At 45.3% G+C, this 18,018-nt stretch overlaps 1 protein-coding gene across 1 annotated transcript; it reads left to right on the top strand.

Annotated features, from left to right (window-relative positions):
* The first annotated feature begins 3,310 nt into the window (after positions 1–3,310).
* Positions 3,311–16,904, top strand: DHX40 (DEAH-box helicase 40). The gene is made up of 17 exons (XM_042830253.1): positions 3,311–3,449; positions 3,604–3,749; positions 4,797–4,916; positions 6,021–6,251; positions 6,441–6,507; positions 7,125–7,256; positions 8,055–8,154; positions 8,610–8,696; positions 9,206–9,388; positions 9,826–9,906; positions 10,495–10,652; positions 12,716–12,830; positions 13,116–13,224; positions 13,538–13,632; positions 14,144–14,213; positions 14,645–14,873; positions 16,432–16,904. The coding sequence occupies exons 1-17, from the start codon at positions 3,311–3,313 to the stop codon at positions 16,569–16,571; spliced, it is 2,202 nt and encodes a 733-aa protein (XP_042686187.1). The 3' UTR covers positions 16,572–16,904.
* The last annotated feature ends 1,114 nt before the right edge of the window (positions 16,905–18,018 follow it).

Here is an 18,018-nt window from a genome sequence, read left to right as displayed (position 1 = left end):
ATTCATTTCTGCTTGTATGGCATAAATTATCCCCAGGGCTGGAATCGTTAAAGCACCACATCTGCTCTGTGAGGGTCAGACCATGACTGCTGGTTCTGCGAACGGTGTGAAGTCAGCAGCAACTGGGAGTGTTTGTAGTCAAGGCCAAAAAGGCCCTTAGCATGCATTGACAGATCAAAGTTCCCCCTATTTGTAGAGCATGATAGCCCAGGGTTGTGCAATATCCCCTTCTCTGTGCAGTGTGTGGAAGTGCAGCACTTGCTGTACCCGTGGCCATTAATGGGAAGCACAGCACAGCTCCTGGCAGGGCTGCGTGCTCTGCCTGCTCATCCACTGCCTTCCCTTCGGAAGCATCACTTCAGCTGAACAAATCACTAAATTTAGCAGTGAGATCATGGGCTCAGGTTGCATTCTGCAGAAGGTCAGGCTGGAGTATCTCATGGTGCTGCCTGCCTTCCATGGGGAAATGCCATTTGGAATACAGCTGCCCAGCACCTTTCTGTGCTGGTGTGCAGCTGAGCGTCAGCTCACGGCTGAAATACACCTGGCTGCTTTTGCTGTGGGGGCACAGAGTGGGAACACCCCATGCAGAAGCACTTTGGTGTCACTGAGCCTCGCTGCTGGAGCAGCTGCTTGGGGGCAGTGCCTGGGGACAGTGCACTGCTGGGGGACAAAGCTGCACAGGGCAAAGGCTGGGGCTGGATGTGAGATTAGTGGAGAGAAAAGACCATTAAAATTCATGCAGGACTGCAATTTAAGGTTCATGTATAACAGGGTCACGATGACACAGGCACAGGGGTTTGGGTTTGTTTCTGTTTGTCCATTAGCAGGACATGTGTGGTTCTGCCCTGGTCACCAACAGCTGATGTTACCAAGGAGATAAACATGGGGACAAGCAGAAACTGCAAAATGCAACCTCTGCTCCATATGGTCATAGATGAAATACAAGGGCTGCTTTCTTGTAGTTCTGTTTCAGAGGACAATTCCAGGTCAGTGCTGGTGCTCATTTGAACAACCCAGGTGTTCTGCACACGCTCAGGCTCTAGGGAGACCATTCCCCTCTTTCGGTGCCCCTTCATTAAACCCATTGGTGCACATCTCAGGGCAGCAGCACTGCAGGATCGTTTCCAACATTCCACCCTCACCTGTCCACTGTGTGTGAGGATGGACAGACAGACAGACAGTGCCCCATATGGGAATGCAGACAGCTGAGCGTGGATCCCACCGCCCACAGCCTTTCCATGCAGCCACTCTGAAACAGCTGCAGCTCCAGCACTGTGCTTAGATATAAAAAGGGTGATGCCTTCTTTCTGCACTGCTCATCCTCTGTTTTAAGAATAACACTTTTCTGATAAGGAATCAGAGCTGGTGCCACAGAAATCCAGCTGACAGAGCTGCTGGTTGGCAGGCAGGAGCTTTGGGCTGCACTGCTGGTTGGCACTGAAATTAAAGCTCTGGGATCTTTCTTCTAGAAAGGGGCCCCACTTTGAGATTCCAGGCACAAAGCAATTATCTGCCTTCACTCACTCAGTGTAATTAATAGCTGTACTTTCCTTCACGTGCATCAAGGGACACCACGTTCATCGTGGCATGCTCTGTCCGGAACAAGAACTCAGTCCTTTCCTCTGGGAAGAGTAATGAACGAGTTGTGAGATTAGAGTATTTCCTATATCCCACTATAACTCATCAGAAGAGAAGAGATATCCTCTGCTCCGGAAGGAAAAAAGATCCTCGGGAGTAACTGAGCACAGGAAGAGCTACAGCCCTTTATCACCTCTGTGTGTAATTTGCAACCCTGCACAAAGCTCAACCTTAGGACAAAAGCAATCCCAGTCTTTTTTTCTAGCCTGAAAGTCAATGAGTTTCCCCATGTAGCACAGTGGCAGGCAGAGCAGCCGTGTGGGTAGAGATGTATTTTTACAGTTCTCAGAGCAGGGCATTGTGCTGGGATTACTGGGTTCCTCTCCCAGCTTTGCCTTTGATTTATGGGTGTGTTCAGCCCCCTTAATTTGTTTCTGTTTTCCCCATCTGTGAAACTGAGATAACATCACAAGGGAACCATAGAGCGTGATTCATTAATGTTTATTAGACAGAGGGAAATCCTTAAATGAATGGCAATCTATTGCAGGAGGACAAAATTCAGGGCTGCTGGGAGGCTGGTTAGACCCAAACCTGCTATAGATTAGGAGGATGAAAAAGAAAACTGAAAAACCTTTTGTACCCCAATGTGTGCCAGCACAGTCTGCGTCTTCTTCAGCACTCAGGACTGCAGATCAGTTACAGCAACCTCACTGCTGGGCTGGTGTCACTTCAGGTCACTGCTATGTGACTGCCACAGTCCAGAACAGCAGATTTTTCCCAGCAGAACACCTTCATGTTGTCCAAAGCTGGGATCTGCACAGAAATGATTATTCCTGCAGTGAGTGGACAGCTTGTGGAGATTTAGGGGAGGGATTTGTCTTTCTGTCTATTTCTTTTGCACAAATCGTTTCAAAATAGCATAACCCCAGATATCTTCTGCATCTGCAGTGCTGTGCTGGAGCAGTTACTGCAATTCCTCCTCCCCAGCTGTGTTGGTAAGGACAGGAAAGCAGCCACCAGTTAGCATGCCAGGCGCTGCACAGACTGAACAAACAGAGGCTTTAGGAACACGTGACTTCAGCAGAAACAAATATTTACAGGCTTTAGGACCCGGCTGTAGCGGTGGTGCGGCCGAGGTGAGGATTTCCCTGCAGGTGAGCCTCCCTCCCGCAGCACCAGCACCTCAAGCTGGGGCTGCTGGGAGCGGGTTTACGCGCTCGGTGCATTGCGTGTACACGGCGTGCCACCTTCCGGCCGTGCGTGTGAGCTCGGTGCTGGGCAGCAGGCCCGGGAGGCACAGCCGTGCTGCAGTGAGATCTGCTGGATTGCTGCGGGCTTCTCGGTCTGCGTGCCGACCGCACCGCGAGTCAGCGGCATTGCGAGCCCTGAAGGGGAAGTGCTGCGGGTGCGTTGATGTCACGTCCCGGCTCAGGAGAGCTCTGCCCACGCTGGTCACCGCGCCTCAGCCCTAGAAGGGGAACGTGGCAATTTGAGGAGGAAATCAAAGCCTCCTGCTCGATAACCCGGGGCGTGCCGCAACGCGGGACCGCCCTGAAGAGGGGTCACGTGGATAAACCACGGGGCGTGGCTCTGTGTGGAGGGGCGTGGCTTGCGCAGGCGCGTGTCAACGGCGCCGCTTCCGCGTGGCGTGACGTAAGCGGAGGGCGGGGCTTACCTGACAGGGAGGCAGCGCGGGCCGGGGGTCCCTAAAGCGCGGCCCCCCCCCGCCATGGAGGGCGGCGCGCTGCCCATCCGCCGCCACCGGCGGGCCTTGGTGCGAGCCGTCAGCGAGCGGCCATTTCTCATCGTCACCGGCGAGACGGGCAGCGGGAAGAGCACGCAGCTGCCCAAGTACCTCTACGAGGCAGGTGAGGAGCCCCGCGCGCTGCGGCTTCGGGGCGGGCGCGTGAGGGCCGCACCGCTGTGGCGGCTCCGGCTCCGTCTGTGAGTCCGTCCCGCGCGTCCGTTTGCGTGTCCGCCCTGAGCCGCCCTGAGCCGCCCTCCTTGTTCTCCTCCTCGCAGGCCTCGCCCAGCACGGAGCCATCGGGGTGACCCAACCCCGGCGCGTTGCTACCATCTCTGTGGCGCAGCGCGTGGCCGAGGAGATGGGCTGCGCTCTGGGCGGCGTTGTGGGGTACCAGGTCCGCTTCGACGACTGCAGCTCTGAGGTACGGCCCGCCGTGCTGCGGGGAGCCGGCTGACCCAGCGGGGGGAGCTGTGAGGTTTCCTTTCGGCCCGAGCTGCTCCGAAAGTAATGCCTCTTATTTATTTAAAATCGTTCCTCGTCTTATCGTTACCCGCCTTTGGGAGGGGCTGTTTACTAGGGTAGGTGGTAGAGAGAGAATGGTTTTGAACTGATACTTTGATGTTAGGAGGAAGTTTTTCACTCAGAAGATGCTGTTGCGCTGGAACAGGTTGCCCAAGGAGGCTGTGGATGCCCCATCCCTGCAGGCGTCCAAGGCCAGGCTGGATGTGGCTCTGGGCAGCCTGGGCTGCTGGTTGGTGACCCTGCATATAGCAGTGGGTTGGGATGAGATGGGCATTGTGGTCCTTTTCAACTCAGGCCATTATACAGTTTAAGTGGAAACTACAACAGGTACAAAAAGCACAACAGCGCTGTTTGATTCAGCAAATTCTGAGCTGTGAAATGCTGTTTTTCAGTGTAGTCACCACCACTGCCTATGCTTTTTTGCTTGCAATGGACAAGAGTCTCTGTGCTACACTTGTGCAAATCTGCACCAGTGGAAGTGACCCACTGTCATCACTGCTGAGATGCTCCACCTGCTGCCTCACTGTGCTTGCGTCCACTGCTCTGTGTCCATCCAAGTTCAGCAAGCTTCATGAATGTCAGTGGGTGCAGTTACATACTTCCATGTCAGGCACCAATCTGTCAGTCTGCCCCTCTGCTGCCATCTGTTGCACAGCAACAGCATGTAATGGGATAATGGTGGGAAGTTCTGCCAGTATCTTGGGCCAGCGTAATAAAACAGGAGGCATTACTTTTGGAGCAGCCCTGTATAATTCTATGATAAGTATCCTGTAATTCATTTTATCAGGTTTTTGAAAACATTACAAATGAATCATTGCCAAGCATGAGTGATGATGTGCCTGAGCATGTGTGAAACAATGTCAGTGTGTGTGTGCTGAGTGAATATCTGATCTGTGTAGCTGTAAATATCCAGCACAGCAGCTGAATGTCTAATTAAACTTCTCAGGAGACTGCCATCAAGTATATGACCGATGGCTGCTTACTGAGGCATATATTGGCAGACCCCCTTCTCAGCAAGTACAGCATCATCATTTTGGATGAAGCCCATGAGCGAAGCCTCAGCACTGTGAGTGTTGCCTTCTTGAATGCCAGGTTTGTTTGGTATTGGTAAGGTGGAATTTGGAATTCATGGGTAATTTGGAACTCGTGGCTCTCTTCCTTCTGGTCTATTTTCCCAGAAGTGCTTTACCCTTTTGTTGTCCTAAGAGCATAGGATCACTGCTTGGCTTATTACATGCTGTGTATCCTGAAAGTAAGATGCTGCCTGTAGTCCAGTTGGAATTGCTGTAGCTGTTGTTCTGTTTGACAACAGTTATACCTGGGCTGGCGTTTTGCACCTGCACAGGGTTGTCAGGGTTTTGAGGTCAGTACAGTTAACAGTAACTCCACTATACTTCTAAAAGCAGCAACAAAACAGCTAACAGGGAAAGCTCTGAAACATCTCAGGGCAAGGCCTAATGTTTTGTAGGGTGTGTGTCTGACTGCTTTAAGAGATTATGGTCGTTGGGTTTATGGAAGTATCTAGACTAGCCTAAGTGCCAAAAGGTCAGTCTGACCCTTTTGTGACAAGAAAAGTGGGATTCAAGTGACCCAGTCCTCACAAGTCTGTCTTGTGGGTCACAGATGTTGGGTGGGTGAAAGGGAACACAAGGAAGCCAAAGAACTGCCAATAGCAGGACATCTATGTCTGCAGAGTCCTAAGGAGTGTGCCATGAGAGTGGAAGAAAGCAAACAACCCGTGGCTCAGGCTGGGGAAAAGGCAAAATGCTTTCTGAATCCAAGTTCTGTTCTTGGCCATCCGAGGGTATTGCAAGTAAATGAGCAAGAGTGATGTAAGAAGTCACTGCTCCAACACCTGTAACTAAAAGGAGCAGGTTTTTAATCCTCTGTAGTGCACAGTAAAGTAGGCTTACTGAAGTCTTAACAAGAAGTAGAACAAAGGAGGATGCACACTCAGGTAGCATCCTGGGTGAATTTGATGACTTTTTTTTAATTGGTGTGAGATATTGCTTGCCATTGACTTGTCCATGTGAATATAAAACTGAAAAGCAAAGAATTGGATTTATAGGCTGTGAGAAGAGCTGATGAAACATTAAATTCTGGAAACCTTTCATCAGGCACTTCTAGAAGGACTGAGGAACTAACATAAATTGCTTCTGTTTTCTATTAGGATATTTTATTTGGCTTGCTGAAGAAACTATTTCTACAGAACAAGCCACCAGGCAGGAAGACAGAAATGAAAGTAGTGGTGATGTCAGCCACCCTGGAGGTGGATAAGCTCTCAGAGTTCTTTGGGCATTGCTCAGTGCTGCATATTCCAGGAAGAAGTTACCCAGTAAAGGAGATATTCTGCAACCTGCTCAGCCCACGGGACACTGGAAGCTCTGCATATGTTACAGAGGTTTGACCTGCTTTGCTTGATTTGTGTCACGTTCTCTGCTCTTACTACGATTATTGTCAGTGTAAGACCACGAGAATCATCTGTTGGGTTGCTGTGTTCTTAACATCTTCCCATGATAATGGGGAGCAATTGTGAGGATTTTGAATGAGTATTCCCAGCTGACGTTGGCTTGTTTGTTGCTTGTTTCAGGCTGTAAAGGTGACATTGGATATCCACTTAAATGAAGCAGAAGGTGACATCTTGGTTTTTCTGACAGGTGAGAATTTTTATTTCGACAACTGATGGTTATTTCAGGCAGAGCATTGCATTGTCAGCAAAAACACTGCAGCCTTCCAATGACTTTCCAGTCAGCCTCAGAGCAGTAAGTAGGGAAAAGAAAGCTGCAGAGTGACAGGCAACTCTTTCAAATGAGAGTTCTTAGAGCATGTGTAGGTATACCTGGCCCTATGAGATATGGAAAATACTTACAGGATTGGTACATGTTCTTGTCTTTCTTTGCCAGAATTACTCTGCATTTATATTGTGTCAGATTTACACTTTATTTGTGTGATTTTTTTCTTTTATGTTAATTCAAGAAGGTGAAAATTCTGCATCTCAAAAAAAAAAAACAAACCAAACCAAAACAAAAAAACCCATCAGCATATGGAGCAGGCACACACAGTGCATTTATGTTTTAAGGAAGGTCCTCAGGAAGAGGCAGTGTGGAAGGACTGGGTTGTCACCACCAAGCTAACTCACAAATACTGCTTCCTTCTTGCAGTGGGCTGGGTGACTGAAACACTGGCAAGTCAGTCTTGCAGAGGTGTTGCAACTGAGGAAGAGAATTGTAGTTAAATAGGTCACTTAAATGCTCTTGTCTGTGTTTTTTTTTAGGTCAGATTGAGATAGAAAAAGCCTGTGATCTCCTTTTCAAGAAAGCAGAGTCTATTGATTACCGGTATGAAGTACATGATCAATCTATTGAGGGACTGCTTATCTTACCATTGTATGGGTCAATGTCAACAGGTGAGAGCATGTAGTATTATGTGAAACTTAATTCTTGTAAATGGTATCTGCAGGAGTTATTGCAAACAGCATCTTACCCAAATGTTTTCATTGTGACTGGAAGAAATGGCATTCATTAATCCACTTGTTCTAGCACTCTTCTATTTTGTTGTTTTTTTGCTCCTGTCGTGTTCATGAGCTAAACAAACTTGAGCTTTCTCTGAACTGGCACAGAAAACTCCAGCCAAAATTCCTATCTGCTGGAAGTGGTGAAAATGGCAGGAATGGCTTCATATAATATCGAGGTTTCCAGCTTAGAACGAAGCGTTGCAACTCTGAAAGGTCAGGTGTCTTATTTAGGCCCTCACACTTCATTTGATGTGGGAAAGGCATCGCCAGTATTTTGTCGAAGACAAAATTTGACCTGTAACAGAAGATTGAAAGAATGCAGAGTTACACAATACAGAAAGTATAGATTATCAGTGTGAGTCACTCATATTTGGCAGCAATACAGCAGATAATTTTGAAGAGTTAAAAAACAAAGCGCTTTGCCCTTTGTTGGACACAACTGCTGTATTTTTTGGATGATCTTGAGTGCAGTGTTTAAATGTGGAGGTGCAGTTTGTACATCAGGAGGCTGAATAAGTGCTCAGAAACTCTTGGATTCCTAACATATGCTAAAATCTTGAACTCATGTTTCATGTTTCCTTTTCAAATTTCATTGAAATGAATTTTACTAAACATCTGGGGAAATTTGTCTGGTGTCAGAGACATGACTCAATGTCAGAGCATTGTTTTACTGACTGCCTGTCATTTTAGATCAACAGAAGAGGATATTTTTGCCAGCTCCCAAAGGAATCAGGAAGTGTGTGGTATCTACAAACATTGCTGCAACATCTCTGACCATTGAAGGAGTCAGGTATTGTTTCCTGTCCTTCACAAAAGGTGTAACAGAGGGAATAATTCAGAAAGCTGTACTAGGCTTGGAAGAGCTTATCTGAATTCCTTCTGCTTCTGTACCTGAGCAGCAATGACTCTGCTGCCTGTGTGTGTGTGTGTGGTGGATTAAAAAAAACCCTCAATGCTATTGGGTGGTCTTACAAATGACTAATATTGTTGGAACCTCGTTTGAAATTGAATTTCAGCTCCATTCAATCAGCATAATCTCATTGGGTGTGGGGAAGTATTATCTGTAACATCCTGTAGACTGAAGCATGGCAGGGCTGCAGCTAGCCAGCAGATTGCAACTCCCTTTTAGCAGCAGTTGTGGCAGAAATGTGTTCTGGCTCTGTTTGAACACATGTGGCAGCTGCATGTCAGTCTGTTGAGACCTCTGTTGTTTTTTTTCTCTGACAAATCACTGATCTTTTCCAGGTATGTGGTAGACAGTGGATTTGTGAAGCAGTTGAATCATAACCCCCGGGTTGGCTTGGACATACTGGAAGTGGTTCCCATTTCAAAGTAAGTTTCATAAAGGTAATTTGCGTGGTGTTCCTGGGAGTTGCTCTGCCAGTGTTGTGTATCAGATGCTCTTAAAAAATAGTAAGACAAAAAAGAGGGGGCACAAAGCCATTTCGTTTGGTGCTTAAGAAGTGGTTCAGGACACATCATTTCTTAAAGATACAGGCATTAAGAAGGAGTGAGAATGCACTGTCTGTCTCCTGAATAGTGTCTTATGTTTGCAGAGTATAACAGCCTGATTCAGAGAAGTTTTTAAAAAAATAAGTCTTCCTTTTCATGATAATGCTGCTTCGTTCTGGTGTTTCTTGTAGCTGGGTTTCTCAGTTGCTGCACATCATATTATGCCTTCCATACAAAAGCAAGAAATTGCTGTTGTTTGTCATAATTACGTGCACTGTTTTGGATAATACCAGAATGGCTCAAGATCTGTTTTGGTTTGTTTGTGACTGGTTTCATTTTTAAATTTTTATTGTTGTTTTTTTCCCCTCCTTGCCTTTCTTTTTTGGCAGGAGTGAAGCAATGCAGCGAGCTGGCCGAGCTGGCAGGACATCATCTGGAAAGAGCTACCGGCTCTACAGCACAGAATTCTGGGAGCAGTGCATGCCTGATCACACAGTTCCCGAGATCAAGAGAACCAGCCTGACATCTGTGATCCTGACCTTGAAGTGCCTTTCTGTGCATGATGTCATAAGGTAACCTCTCTAAGGAAGGGGGATTATCATTTTCTTCCTGAGTCTGGGAGGCAGGGCAGCACAGGCACTGGCTGCCTGTTGGCAGGAGCCAGGATTAGATCCCTGGCCAAGTGTGATGGTGCAGTGCAATCAGCTTGTCAGCTTTTCTGTTCCTCTCAGAGTCTTTAATGACAGATTGGATCCTGAGCCCAGGTTCGTCGTGACATTCTGCCGGAGCTGCCTCTTCATCTCTGAAATCGTTAGTGTTCCCTGTGTTCTTTACCTGTAATTCTTCACCATGAGGCTTTATATACTATCATACCTGTATACTGAGACTGCTAGTGCATACCGTGGTCAGTAGTTTCTACTGGAAGGTTGGAAAAGTATTTTAATAAATATGAAAAATAGCGAAGTTAAACATCTGAACAGTTAGATTTTTACTTCATTTTTTGTCGTAGATTTCCCTACTTGGACCGTCCTGAAGAAAGGCATATTTTAGAAGCTCTCAAACAACTTTACCAGTGTGATGCTATTGACAGGTAAAACTGAAGGGGTGTGGTAACTACGTGAATTGAAATTTAATGGTTTAATTATTGTTAATGAGTTATTCATGTGGGTGGAAGGACTTCCCCTAGCAATAGATCGTTTCCTCATTTCACTAGGAAGTTAGCTACTGGATGTTAGTACACTGTAAAAAAATTAGGGTCAGAGCATGGCTTAGAACTTCAGAGAGATGAATTTCTTTGCATTGTCCCAGAGTTCCTGAGTAACCATGTAGAAATTACTTCAACTCCCTGTGATTAGTTCCTGATCCCAAAGTAGAGTGACGAAGATGCTGAGGCAGTGGCTCTGAGGCCCATCCAAGAACTCAAGACAGGAAGGGAGATCTTAGCTCTAGCTTCCAGGAATTCTTCTTGCAAATAAATAAACCTGAAGTATCTGCTACACTTAAAAAGGCAGCTTTGCCTGCCCTGAGGTAGGCATAGGCAATCTGAAGGAAGGTGATACTTTTTGTCTTTCCTGCTCTTTATCCATGTTTGGTGGCTGACATTGTACCTGCACGTTCTGATTTACATTTAAACCTACTTCTGTTGAATCTGGTGTTTGGATCTTTTTCCTGGGATAAGGAGAGGCCGCGTGACGAGACTGGGTGAATTCCTGGTGCAGTTTCCCCTCCCTCCCAACCTGTCCTGTGCTGTCATAAAAGCTGCTTCTCTTGATTGTGAAGATATGCTGCTTCCCATTGCAGCCATGTTGTCTGTGGAAAATGTCTTCATTCGTCCAGGTAGGAAGCCCCTTACCTCAAAGCAGCTTTGGCTGGGTGGGGAATTCTGCTTGGATGGGAACTTCTCATACAGTGGCTAGGCAACACACAATGCTTCATTTGGAGACCTTTTCTACAGATTCTTTGTGTTTGTTTGGGTGCTTTCTGGGCTGTGTTATCGTGTGTAGTTTCCTGTGCTAATAGTTTGAGGTCATTCATATCTTAGATGTATCTTAAGGTTTTAAAATGGGAGCTGATTTTGCAGTTTGAACAGTGGTAGAACCAGCCTTTACTTGAGGACAAAAGATACCCTGCTGGGGAGCAAGCTGGTCTCCTCAGTTTGGTCCAACACTGTTGGAGAGTAAGTATTTGCCTTAAATGAATACCCTAAATAACCTGTATATTGCAGTGTGAGGAAGATTCCTCAGGTGCAGTGTCTTGTCTCCCAGAGGCAGATCTGTAGGGAAGAATGTTGAGATTAGGACAAATATGCAGGTGCCCTTAATGTTCCTGCAGCTTTCTGTGCTCTTGGAGGCAGGGCGTTTTTGCATGCTAGGAATTGAAGACTTTGGAATTGCCATTGTCCAAAGGAGCATGGAATTGGGTTGTATTTTTTTCTAAGGCTGTGAGCTGTAAAGTGACATATGGGTAACTAATGGATTGCTGAGAGGTCATGAGAGGGAAAGCTGTGCAAAAGGAGGAGGGGAAAAAAGAAAAAGACAAAAAGCACATCACAGCAGATGTTTTGTTGGTGGTATTTGCTGTTGGTCTAATTATAGATCAGATAGACTGGTTAATTACATTTTAAGGAATGGGGTCACCTACAGATTGGTTTATTTGTTGAAACCTCTGTTTAACTGATTAAAGCTTTCAAGTTACTGTGGGAAGCTCAGTATGTAACTGCCTGCATTGCCAGTGTTTTTCTAAATGGGAAAGGTGATTTTGCTGCCATTCTGACCTAGCACCTCTCTCAGATGTTAATCTCAATCTCCCTTGTCCTCCCTATCTCGTTTTCCCTTCACCTTGATCCTCCAGCTGACATCCCACCCCCAAGTGAGTAAAGACTGTATGTAGCACAGTCTGTGTGGGAGACCTTTGTCCCTCCAAGTTGCTCATTGGCTCATGTCCCGTTATCTCTGTAGTCTATTAACTGTACTCATTAGTGCAGGGGCTGAGGACGCTGCTAATAGTATGGATAGTCTGGATCTGTTCAGGAGTCTTTCCCAGTCCCACAAATGTGAGCTTGCTTTCTCATCCTCCATCTGGCAGTGTGCACTTGTTATCTGTTCAGCCAGCACAGGCACACATGGTCATCACTCTCCATCACACATTAGGACACAAACACAGACTTTCCATTCTGAAGACAGTTGTTCATGTGTGATATGGATGTGAACAGGCCCCCTTACTTCATTCATCAGTGTTACTCACAGTGCCCACAAACTTCTGACATCTGTAATACAGCCACAATGCAGTGTGCCTTTGCCAGTCACTCTGTGCCAAGGGGAATAGATTGTACTGGGGAAGGAATTCTTTGAGTATTCAGAACTTGGAAGAACACTCTGGAAATACTGCTTTTACCTTGTACATTCCTAGCATTTAGTGAAGGCAAATTCCCACTAAATTCATGGAGGACATATATATATATATTTTTTTTTTTTTAAAAAAAGACTTATTTTTTTAAGACCTCTGTTATAACGGTACAGAAGGAAAGCTGAGAGTCGTAGATTAGATGCTATGCTGGGGTGTTTGCCTCAGGGCAAAGCTTTTGCTTGATCCCTGTGAGCTGTTTGTTCAGCATTGCTTCTCCTTGATCTTTTCATGTTGGCCACTGAATTGACTGCGAGAGAGCAATACACATAACTTCTCATGGAGACTGGTAGTCTTCATCTCTAGTGCTAACTGATGAGATTAATGGCTGATTTAATAGCACCTACATATTCTTGTTACTCTGTAGTGGAAGGGAGGGAAGAACTGTAAGTGCAGCATGGTTAAAGCTCCCACACTTTGGAGATAGGCTTGTAGGAGAAAGAGGAGTGATAAATAAAAATGACTTTGTTAATGTGAGATATAACTTATTTCCTCAGGTGATCCTCAGAGGCAAAAGGAGGCAGAACTTCAACACCAGGAGCTTTCCTCACAAGTGGGAGGATGCAATGACTTTGCAACCCTCTTAAACATTTTTGAACAGTGCAAAGCAAGGTATAACGTGATTCCTGATAACAACTGGCTTTGTATTGCTGACAGCTCCCAGCTGCTGATGGTTTTAAAATACATTCCATAAATGCAAGTGTATGTGCTCATTTGTAATTGCAGATGTATTTCGCATTGTGATCTGTAATTTGAATGAAAACACCTATTATTTAAACTGACAGTGTCTGGTTGTGCAAGGTTGCCTTCTTTGTACGATTGTGACAAAAATACAGGCAACTTTCTGCCTTCACTTTACAAAGGGCTGCTTTATAATACAAGTATTTCTGTTCCCAGCAAGTCTCCTTCAGCATGGTGTCACAAATACTGGATCCATTGGAGAGCTGTAAAATCTGCTCTTAGTGTGGAGAAACAACTTCGGGAAATAACCAGTAAACTGAAACAGGTGAGAAAATACACTGCAAATCAAAGTGATGCAAGTTTGTATTTAAGATTTGTACTGAAACTTGGTCAGATGGTCAGTACTTTCTCCAGTAGAAACAAGTTCACTTAATACTCATTGGAATGTCTTGCTGCAGCTGTGTAACCAGCGTGTCTAGGGGTGGCAACATGCAGGAAGGAGTGTTTTCTTCCTTTCCTCATGGTTTCTGTGGGGTGAGAAACCTAGAGTGGGATGGGATGGGATCTGTGGGATGGAAAGATTACAGAGATTTTCTTTGGCAAAGATCCGTACTCAAGTTATTGTCTTATTCATCTAGCTGCCAGACTTCCCTAAAGAGACTTTTGAAGGCTCCAGAACTGAGCTACTAAGGAGGTGCCTGTGTGCAGGATACTTTATCAATGTAGCAAGGAGGTAAGTCATAAATCTTGGAAAACTTGAGGGGAAAAGATACTATTGAAAGATGTAGCTGCATGTTGAAACAGAATAGCAACAGTGTGCTGTTTTAAAAGTAGCTCAGGGCTAGAAATCTGCTCTGCCTTCTAACCCTCATTACATCTCTGGATAAGTTGCTTACTCCTTGCAACAGCAGTTTTTAAAACATCTGTTAAATGAACTTGCAGGCTGGTGACTACTTCCAGGTATTAAGCTAAAACACTTTGAAGATGTCAAATTGTCATGGCTGTCAAAGACTGCCATCTCAAACCCTGCTGTTCATTGTGTTGCAATACCTACAATGTTACTGTAGTAAATTAGATATGTTCTATTCCTCATCTGTTTTGTGCACTTTATTCTGGAAGGTTCTTCCCCTCCTTCTAAATTTGAATACTTTCTGCTCTGCTGCTGCTGACTTGCTTAGTTTGCATTGCTGTCTAATTACAGCAAACCATGATTCAGTACATAGAATTTTTCCCAACCCTTTTAGATCTGCAGCCAGGACCTTCTGCACAATGGACGGACATGGCAGCATAGTCTATATCCATCCTTCATCTACAGTAAGTTGCCAAGTTCTATCCATAATGTAGCAAAAGGAATCCATGTAAACTCTGTAAAAGAGTACATGTAAATTCCTCCTCTTGGTTTGAGTTGTGGTAACTTCTGTCTGGGAGAAGCACTGATGCGGTGTCACAAGAATAGAGTTCATTCTGAGAGTGAGGAAGGGACTTGCATCTTCAAATCAGATAAATGTTTGGTTTATGAAATGAGTGCTGTATAGGCTGAACTTTCCCTCTGGCTGTTCTTGGATTTCCTGGGCAGTTTTGAACAAGTCTTGCTGCAGTTTCTCTCTCTGCAGAGTTGAGGTAACGTCAGCTTTACCTCATTCCTGGATCTGAAGCTTTGCAAGATACTGAGAGTGCCTTTGATTTTTATTTTTTTTTTTAATTTATTTTTAAATCAGTTTTGAAATAACCTTTATCTTTTCAAGCTATATAACCAGGAAACTCGACTTGAGTGGATTATCTTCCATGATGTCACAGTGACATCCAAAATCTATGTCCGGACAGTGTGTCCTGTTCGCTACGAGTGGGTGAAAGACTTGTTGCCCAGACTGCATCAGATTGATGCGTATGAGCTGAGCAGTGTGGCACGGGAAGAAGTAACTGAAGAGGAAATAACCAGGTGGAAACATAAGGAGGACCTCAGAAGGCAGTGTGGTAAGCACATTACTGGTCTACACCTGTGTCACATGTAGTTTTCTTGGTTATGTTGAACATCTGTGTGTATTGTACCATGAAATGCATTCTGAACTAGTGTTAATCTTGATGTGCTTCACATGTTTGATATATGTTGTTCCTGTCTGACTGCTATATCATCCTCCTTTTTGTGCCTGTAGTAGTGTTTGTCTACTGGCCCTTTCCACGCTCTCTTCATTTTGGTTTGGTGTTGCTGACAGGAGCAGAACTTAGCCAAGAGTGGAATAAAAGCATTTTGTCTGCTATTTTAAGTTTGCAGAGGATATCCAGTCATAGAAATTAGGGTTGCTGAAATAACACTGACCTGAGGGAGGAAATCCCAAGGGACTATTTAAAAAAAAAAAAAAAAAGCAAACAAACTCATTCAGGTGAAGATCTCTTCCTAACAATAAATTTAGTGCCATATGTTTGAATGAATTGCCACTTAATTAAAACTGGTGCGTGCTAACTGATCTGGCTGCTTGACATTCTTTGGATTTTTCTGTCAGCAGGTTTTGTAGAGCAGCCAGATGTTCAAAGGGCCTCTTTGCTCCGGAGCTGACCCTTCTAAAACGTTAATGCAATGTACAGCACAGCACTGGCAATCTAAACTCTCCTCAGTTTCCTTAAAATGGAAAAACTGCAGACTCTTGTGCTGGGACCAGCAACTATTTCTCTCCTGTGTTACTGTATAAAACAGGCACTTTAAACAGTAAAAATACAAATTGGATTTGGTTGATAAAACTGATAGAAAGGATATTAGAATTGCTGGAAAACGGGGGGGTCTCATCTATTAATCCTAAATCCAGAGAGCTGAGAGTAACCTTAGTTCTCCTTATCTCCCTTAGCTTTTTGACTTTACCTGGTGATTGTGAGTTTGAGATCATCCTTAGAAGTGTTCCAGCTTTAGTAAAAATGGGGGTTTGAAGGGCTGACAAAAGCTTTGGATTAGTGCAAAAAAACCCCCAAACCCCAAACCTGAAAGGTGTCTCCTGCTTTTCTTTCCTTCTGGGAAAAAATATGCTCCCAAGGTCTTAGCTCAGTGGATGCATTTCTAAGGATGTCTGAACAGCACTCCTTCCCACTGCTTTATCTGTGTGTTACCTTCCCTCCCTCTCCCTCCTATCTCCAGAAACTTATAGTTTATTCTTTATTCTTTTCTAAACTTTTTTTCCCGTTCCCATTGCTGTCCTTCCACCTAAATCTGAGTTTGAGATGTGGAATTTAGAGAAGAAATGACTGCACAGAATACAAAGATGCATAGTAACTCTTACAAGAAAAAGCAAGATATACTTCTGGGTAGGATGCGCCCAGCTGCAAATATTGACATGGGATTTAAAGCATGATTTATTTATTATTTTTCTCCCTTTCATGGTACTGTCTGTCCTCTCTGAAAGACATCTGAATGACTGACTGGTGCTTGGAAAACATCTAGAATTCTGTCTTTCTTTGGGGGGGGGGGGAGGGCATTGTACAAATAGGAAGAATTGTAATGCTCTTTTTGCACACGAATAATATATGTTCCTCTTTCTCCCCACAGAAGGAGCCAAAGACAGCCCTGCCAAAAAGCTGGAGAAAAGGAACGATGATAAGTCGATTCAGGATGCCCGAGCTCGCTATCTTGAGAGAAAGCAGCAAAGAGCACAGGGTTTCAGTGGCCCATTGAAAGAAGCGAGCTAACGCTTGTGACTGCTCTGCTCCCAGTGTTAGGACAGGCAGTTGTTCTGGCTGTGTTTGCATAGAGCAAAATAGCTATCTGGGATGATGGAGAAGTTCTGTGTGGTAAGTTGGACTGCTGACATGTGCAGAGATGATCATCTTTCCTGCATTTTGTGAGGAAAAGTTACCAAGCTGAACTTTGTTGCCATGTGTCACAGGCAACGATCTCGTGGCTTCAAATGTGGATGAAGACACAATGCCTACTGTGGTGCCAGTTCTGTGGCATTTAGCTGACTTAGGACAGGCTCAGTGCCTTTTAATAAAACTTTCTTAAAGTTGTTTTTGGTTTTTAAAGCTGTGGAATTGTCACTTTTTGTCCAGGTTACCTTGTATGGCGGTGGCTGTAACCTCTTTATCTGATACTAAGGAAAACATGTAGGAAGTGCTCTTTTAATGATAGATCAAGATGATTCCAGATTCAAAAGGACGTTTGCCACGTGCATTTTCTTCCAACTGTCTATTCCTACTGTGTACAGCAATGGTTTGGGGTGAAGATGTCCTTGTACATAACACATTTTGTAAACTTTTTTTTTTTTTTTGGTCAGGGATGGTATTTTCCATTCTGATAAATTGCAGCAGGCTCTGCAGTCTGGCAGCGGGCTGCAATTCTCAGTCTGGTGACTGTTATTTTTGAACTGTATGGATTTAGGTCTAAAAAATGACTGTTTGTATAAAGAATATATCAAGAACCACTACACTTTTCTTCCCCTAGTAAAGATGCTTTGTCGTTTTAACTTCATTGCTGAGGAAATAGTCTCCTTCTCTCACCTTAATCCCAGCATGTAAACGTTTCAGTAAGTCGTGTTCTAAGATGATTTCCCAAGCATGGGAATGAGCTGTTGTTGCTGTTTTGTGTCTCTGTGTGTCAGCTTTGGGTTCTTTCGTGGGTGTTGTGGCAACCTCACTCTTTGTAAAGGAAAGAGGGGGGCTGTACTTATTAAAATGGAAGGAGGGGGAAGGAGCACGCTTTGTGTCTGGCCTTGTGGGGCTGGAAGGGGCCGCAGTGCTGCAGGGGAGAAGCCAGCAGGTTTCATTCACTCCCTACCCCTGGAGCCTGATGTTTTGCAAACAAACCCCTCCATGATTGCCCTTTTCTCCCATCTCTATTAGCAGTGCCAGCCGCAGCTCCGAGCAGCGCTGCCCCGATGCTTCTTTTTTAACTATCACATTTAATTGGAGGAGCGCAGAAGGGCGGCTTTTCCCTCCCTCGTCCCCCGTACTGTGCGGTTATGACACAGCACGGCCCACAGCTCAGCGCCCAACGAGGGAGAGCGGACCCTCCCCAGGGCCCGGCCTCATCTCCATGGCAACCGCCCCCCACCCACGCGCGGATGGACACGGGCGCGGGGCTGCGATGCCGCCTCGAGTCACCTTGCCCGGCCGCGCTGCCCCCGGCACGTGACCAACC

Source organism: Centrocercus urophasianus, unplaced genomic scaffold (genome assembly GCF_019232065.1).
Source record: "Centrocercus urophasianus isolate 14NV4802_14NV808 unplaced genomic scaffold, USGS_Curo_1.0 seq_33, whole genome shotgun sequence".
Lineage (NCBI taxonomy): Eukaryota > Metazoa > Chordata > Aves > Galliformes > Phasianidae > Centrocercus > Centrocercus urophasianus.
Note: the sequence above shows the minus strand (reverse complement) of the source record. Positions and strands in the feature narration are given on the sequence as shown.